At 45.2% G+C, this 7,041-nt stretch overlaps 1 protein-coding gene across 1 annotated transcript; it reads right to left on the bottom strand.

The window, feature by feature from the left end:
- Positions 1 to 6: 6 nt before the first annotated feature.
- Positions 7 to 7,038, bottom strand: LOC112123484 (myosin heavy chain, skeletal muscle-like; the record flags this gene model as incomplete). Its single annotated transcript, XM_026646455.1, has 10 exons — positions 7 to 215; positions 3,119 to 3,214; positions 3,532 to 3,636; positions 3,721 to 3,891; positions 3,985 to 4,110; positions 5,520 to 5,723; positions 5,824 to 6,132; positions 6,381 to 6,505; positions 6,655 to 6,820; positions 6,901 to 7,038. Coding segments are annotated over 10 exons (1,593 nt in total), but the record flags the coding sequence as incomplete, so codon positions are not given.
- Positions 7,039 to 7,041: the final 3 nt, after the last annotated feature.

Below are 7,041 nucleotides of genomic sequence, written 5' to 3'. Positions count from 1 at the left end.
AAAGTGACAGAGAGTTTCACATTTTGTGCATTTCTCAGTCACTTTGCAGCATGGAGACATCCTCACTCTTCTCCTTCAATCTTCTTATGAACCTCGCGGCTCTTCACCCGGAGCTTATTGACCTGGGACTCTGCAATGTCAGCCCGCTCCTCAGCCTCTTCCAGCTCGTGCTGGATCTTGCGGAACTTGGTGAGGTTGACATTGGATAGTTCCTCCTGAGGATGGAGAAAGAGAGTTGTAAACCAAAGGTCTGAGGATTCCCCTTTCCCTGCATTTGGGACTTAATAGGATGTGCTTGTTTGCTGAGGGGACAGGGACAGCCCAGACTGTTACCCACTTACCATTTCATATCTCAAATCTAAGCACAGACCTTCTCACTCTTGTCCTTTTCTAATTTTTTTTAAAAATCATTAAAAACTAATTGAAAATAGATTTCTAAACATTTTGGAGTGATTTTTCTTTAGGTTTATACATTTATTTATAACTCCTTTTTCCTAATCAGGCCACATTAATGCAGTAGTATATGTTATTTTAAATATAGATACATGACACTTATTTGTTACCAACAATAGGCTTGGTGATAGATACAGAAATGAAAGCATCCAATTTAGGAAAGTGACAGCATTCTAGTTTGTAAGTCTTTCAGGTCAGCAATTTCACAGGCTTAGAGTTCAGGGTTAGACAATCAGAAATTATTCTTCCTCATAACAAAAAACTTAGGACACACCCAGCTTCTACCAACTGTAATGAGTTGCCCTATTCAAAGGGAGAGGGGAAGAAGATGGCATTAAATTAATGGAGCTTGTACAGTGTGAGAGGCTCTCTAACCCTATCACACAGGATGGAATTGAGCAAGAGATGTACATTTTAACTGTGCGTGTGCATGTATTATATAGAAAGACAATGCTAGTAGTTTAATTGTAATGTGAATTTATTGTAAGGGGGTTTCTCCACTCCATGAGTACAGAAATCCTCACCATGGGCATGGAGTAACCACAAACTGGCAGGGCTGGTGTCAATCTGCCAGTGGGGCTGGGCCCTGCTGGTTGGCATGAGCACATCCCTTCCTCGGAAGGCTTTCTCTTGGGATTGGGGGTCAGTGGCCCTTTTCGATGGTTCCCCAAAAACGAGGAGATGGGGAATGCAGCCGGACACCCGCTGAAGCCAGTGGGCTGGGAGCAGAGAGGCCATCAGGTCCCCCAGAAGTGCCCTGCGGTCAGGGGGAACTGGGACCTGGGGGTAGGTGTGAGACATGGTAGAGACAGCAGCACATCAACATGGGTCATGGGACATCATACCAAGAAGGGTAGAGGCAAGACATGGGGTAAATAGGGGTAGGGCCATATGGGGGCAGCATATGGGGTTAACAGTGAGACAGCAGTACATTGGGAGAGAGGCAGCAAATGGGTGAACAAACTCTGTATACATCAGCAATCTGTATCAGTTAGTCACCAAAACCATGGTCACGGTCATAGCAAAAGCTATTGAGAAGTCAAATCAGCATGATCAAAATGGCCACCTGAGTTTAATCACTCTCCTCCTCTTCTCCTCCCACCCCAGCTAAATTTAAAAGAATCAGTGGAGTTCTATTTAATATAATGAGCAGAGGGATGCTACTCTTCCCTTTGGTGAAGAGATCCCTGGGAAGGACTTGGAAAACACCAATATCATTTTAAGACCATTATATGTGCATCTGTTTGGTTGTTTTTGTGTTGGTTGCTATATGATTACTAAAGGGTTAAACCAGGCATAGCTCACATGTAAGCAGGACGGGAGACAAGAGTTTCAGCACCATTCACCAGTACTTAAAGCAGGTGTCAGAAGTTTCCCTCTGACCATGCTGAGTTCAACATCCTGGCTTGGTACAGGGAGTGGGTAACCCAGACAGGAAACTGAGGCAACAGGGCTTAGGAGTGGGGAAAAAACTGAGCAACTGCAGTGCAGGGAGAGAGGGTGTCATGAGGATTGTGGGAAATCAGGCTGTGCCCACCCCCATGCCTAGAAAAGGGGGTGTCTGGATAAGCTAAGCCTTCCTACGTTTTGGGTAACATAGCTTTGCGAGTAGACTGTTGTGTTAATAACCATTTGCTCTTGTTACTTTGTGTTCCTTCTGCTGAGATTAAACAATATATTGTTTTGAAAAGGCTGTTTTATATCCAGGGGCGGCTCTAGCTTTTTTGCCGCCCCAAGCACGGCAGGCAGGCAGCTTTCGGCGGCATGATTGCGAGAGGTCCCCGGTCCCGCGGCTTCGGCGTACCCGCCGCCGAATTGCCGCCAAATCCGTGGGACCGGTGGACCTCCCGCAGGCATGCCGCCGAAGGCTGCCTGACTGCCGCCCTCACAGGGACAGGCAGGGTGCCCCCCGCGGCTTGCCGCCCCAGGCACGTGCTTGGAGCGCTAGTGCCTGGAGCCGCCGCTATTTATATCCTTTGTGTTTGCACCGGTCACAGCTCCTGAAGAAAAGATTTGCAAGGCAGCTGACTGGGTCAGGCCTGATGAAGAATCTCAGTTGGTTGCAGTACTGTACCCTGGGACCCAGTCTGGGAGCAGGAGAAATTTGCAATTCTGCTGCAGAAAGGTGAAGTTTCAAGGCTTGTCACCCAAGGGGGTTGCACTTAGACAGACGAAAAGGGGTCAAAGGTGCAGTTAGTCCTGAACTGTGACAGTCCGACAGCTGTGACATCCCAGAAGATTCCAAACCAGCCTATCAGAACGTAAGTATAAACTAAAAAAAAAATCCATATCCCCACTGGCCACCTCATGCATTTCAAGTAAAAGAGGTAAAATAGCTGCTTCCTCATCTCTCAATTCTACATGATTTGTAGTAGCAAACAGAGCCTGCATCTCCAACCATGTCTAAGTGACATATGCAGATCCAGGTAGCGTGTCACTATAGAATTATGAAAACTGTCAAACTTAATGAGATCTTTTATTACCCTACCAAAAAGTGACAGAGAAACAGTCAGAGTTCCTCACTAAGCTCTGCACACGTAAGTATCTGTTAATGAGAGCCAAACATTTTTACCAAAGGAGACTTAGAAAAGGTGTATTATAATATCCCCAAAACATTCTGCAATATCAAAGGATGCATATCGTCCCTCCTCAGAATGATACTTACAGATTCCTCAGCTTGTCTCTTGTAAGCTTTCACTTTCAGTTGTAGTTTGTCTACCAGATCCTGGAGCCTGAAAACATTCTTGCGGTCTTCCTCAGTCTAGAAACAGTTTGTAGTGGAAAAGAGTAATTTCATTACCAAATTATTTGTCTATTTCCTTCATATTATACAGTGAAAGCAACGTTGCATATAAATATTTTGGTAGGTATATAAGATAGATAATAAAGATTATAACGGATATTTTAACATTCTCTTTCAAATGATTTCCTGGTGAACTCTTTGTTTTTCCATAGTATTACTGTTCACTGTCTTACTGTTTGAGAAGGACAATAAAAACTCCCCCATGCAGGTTCAGGTACAAAGAACTTGTGCTCCTAGGAGAAGGATGTGACAGCACAAAGGGTCTCCCTCCTTACCTGATAGGTCAGTTCCTTTACTCTTCTCTCATACTTGCGCATACCCTTGATAGCATCAGCGCTGCGTTTCTGCTCATTGTCAACCTCACCTTCCAGCTCACGCACCTGAAATGAGAAATGGATTGTTGAGTTTCACTGTGACAGGACATAGGAAATGCTCCTAAATGCACAAATATGGGGAATACGCACTCTGGCCTCAAGTTTCTGGATATGCTTCTTGCCACCCTTCAGTGCCAGCTGCTCTGCCTCATCCAGACGGAGCTGCAGATCCTTCACCGTCTGGTCCAGGTTCTTCTTCATCCTCTCCAGGTGGGCGCTGGTGTCCTGCTCCTTCTTCAGCTCCTCCGCCATCATGGCCGCCTAGGGAGTAAAGAAAGGAAACCGGTCCAGAAAAACAACCATTTCAGGTGCAAACACAGCCATATTCTCCAAAGAAAGGTGCCTTCAACTCACATCAGTGATTGCCTTCTTGGCCTTCTCTTCTGCATTACGTGCTTCCTGAATTGTCTCCTCCATTTCACTCTGGATTTGGGAAATGTCTGTTTCCAGCTTCTTCTTCGTGTTGATCAGGCTGGTGTTCTGTTTAACAACAACAGACAAGTTGTGTTTACAGTTAGTCCCAAAATATTGACTCTGGAACATGAACTGAATATTTGTACTTAAGGTACAGGTTACTATTAAAATGTTGTAAAACAGAACTCTCCTCTAAATGAATTATCACTGCAGAACATTGGCAGATAGTCAGTGACGTGCTGTGAATATTTTGAGATAGAGTTCTCAAAAACATTATCCCTCCCCGCCCAGTCTGTGACAAACCCTGTATACCAAGGCTGTGTGCTTGCAGGAAGGACAGAAGTAGTGAGTGAATAAATACTATATTAATGCAAAGAAAAATCTTTCTCATTGCCTTAATAAAGGTAGCAGTAAGGAGTACTTAGCAAACAAACACAGAAAGCACCTCACACACATGTTTGATATATATTGCTGTGTATTGACAATTTAGTGTAGCTCACACTTCAATGTGTGTCATTACAGAAGGGTACAATGGGAAGATCATCTTTTAATGTCTAGTGGTGATATCATCCCTTGTGAAAATAGGTTGGAAATAGTGGTGCAATCTGGTCAACTCCAAAAGCAAAATAATTGCTCTTTAGAAACACTTTCTGAGCCCAAATATCATCTCTGGGAAAGATGATTTAACAGTATCCATCAACAGAAACTACATCTGAGGCAGGAAACCCACCAGCTCTCCCTTCAGACTGGTTCAGAATGATTCCAAAAGGCTACCTGAGGCCCCTGATATCCCCCTCCATCACTCAACTTCAAGTATTGCTATAATTGCCTCTGACCTTCACAACCCCCATGTAGCCTTCAACACGGACTTGCCGTTTTCTGCTTCCATTTCAGCAATGGTCCATCCTACTGAATATTACCACAATACTCACTTCAGAAAAGGTCTTTACTGCTTCTTAACACTGCCTAACTCTGCTCTTTGAAGAATATGCTGTGAATATTTTAAGAGCTCTCACAAACATTACCCCCATAACCTGTGACAAACCCTATGTGCCAATTGTTGTAAATCTGGTCCATTCCAAAACAAAATAATCACTGTGTAGAAATATTTCCTGAGCCCCAGGGGATGTCAGAGATGACTTAAAAGTATCCAATGATGGAAACTGGATAGGAGGCAGGAAAGCCACTCCCAGAGCCTCTGAGACACTTGCCCCCCTCCATCACGTCACTGCAATTATAACCTTCGTCATCCCTGTGTCACCTTCAACACAGCAACATGAGGAAAAACAAGGATGGCCTTGCAGCTTCTTGCTTTCTGTTTAACAAACGTCCAGCCTATGGACATTAGCATAAAGGCCATTTCAGGAACAAAAATCTTCTAAACACCCCCTAGCGTTGCTCTTTGGAGCAGGGAACGTACAGAGCAGTCTCCTGCATAGGGGTTTGTGGGATTTCTTTTCACACTAGACCCTGACCTGGGTGTGCAGGAGCTGCACTCGTTCACTTGCATCCAGAAGCTCCTGTTCAGCCACTTTCCTGGCCCTCTCTGTCTGTTCCAGAGCTGACCTCAGCTCCTCAATTTCAGCCTGCATCAGGTTAGCTCTGCGCTCAACCATGGCCACCTGCTCCTTCAGGTCTTCTTGGCTTCGGAGAGCATCATCCAAGTGTATCTGGGTATCCTGTAAAATGAGTGAGAGAAATTAGCTGGAGGCGCAGACTCCGTGGCATGCTGAAAAGACCAGCTGAGCTATCGCACTAGGCATGTGTGGCTTACTGTACCTTGAGCACTCCTTGTGTGTTTCGCAGGTTCTTCTGTGCCTCTGCAGCCAGGCGGCTGGCATGGCTCAGCTGGATCTCCATTTCATTCAGATCGCCCTCCATCTTCTTCTTTAGCCTAATGGCTTCGTTTCTGCTCCTGATCTCAGAATCCAGGGTGCTCTGCATGGACTCCACAACTCTGATATGGTTCCTCTTCAGCTGATCAATTTCCTCATCTTTCTCAGCAAGCTTCCTGTCAATTTCAGACTTTACCTGGTTCAGCTCAAGTTGGATGCGGAGGATTTTGCCCTCTTCATGTTCTAGTGAAGCCTTAACAAGAGCAAGTGAAGGATCAATAAAGGGACAAAAATAGTTTTTTCCTTCCAAATAAAGTGTTAAATGCTCCCATAGACTGGAATGTAGTGCTGTGGGTAGCATGGGCACTGAGTACATAGCTTCTAGCACAGCATGTGCTGTCCTCCTGTCCCTGTGAATTATCCCACCGTGTTTACAATAGGATACAGCTCCAAGGTTTTCTGACTATCTCTCTGTAAAGCAGTGACTAATGGCGTGCGTACCTCAGCTTCCTCCAGAGCAGACTGGATTTCTGATTTCTCTTGCTCAATTTGCTTCTTCACTTTCTCCAGCTCATGGATGGTCTTTCCGCCTTCTGCAATCTGCTCCGTAAGGTCAGAAATCTCCTCTGTTGGGTTACAGACATAACATAGTCAGACAAAGGGCCCAAAGAGAGAGAGGCTCCTTAGCAATGCCACAGGCACAGACAGATTCACTTTAGAGTGTTGACAAGCTTTCCAGAAGCCCCATGTTAGGAGAAGAAATCCGGGGACTTACGCTGCAAGTTCTTGTTCTCACGCTTCAGAGTTTCAAGTTGATCCAAAGTTTCCTCATAAGCATTCTTCATCTTAAACAGCTCCGTGCTGAGAGAGCGAGACTCTTTCTGGGAAGCTTCCAGTTCAGCCTGCGTTTCCTCGTATTTCTGCTTCCATTCTGACAGAACCTGAAGAACAACAAGACCTTAGTCTAAGCAACGGAGATCACTAGAGGGTGCTCCATCCAACACCCACAAGGCTGAAATACCTTATCAAAATTCTTCTGCTTCTTATCCAGAGCTGCGCAGGCAGCATTAGATCTTTCCACATCAATCATCAGGTCCTCCACTTCATTCTGCAGCCTCTGCTTCGTCTTTTCAAGGGAAGCACATTTGGAATTCACAGCTTC

The sequence above is a fragment of the Terrapene carolina genome, unplaced genomic scaffold, assembly GCF_002925995.2.
Source record: "Terrapene carolina triunguis isolate 2854851 unplaced genomic scaffold, T_m_triunguis-2.0 Scaffold35093, whole genome shotgun sequence".
Taxonomy (NCBI): Eukaryota; Metazoa; Chordata; order Testudines; family Emydidae; genus Terrapene; species Terrapene triunguis.
Note: the sequence above shows the minus strand (reverse complement) of the source record. Positions and strands in the feature narration are given on the sequence as shown.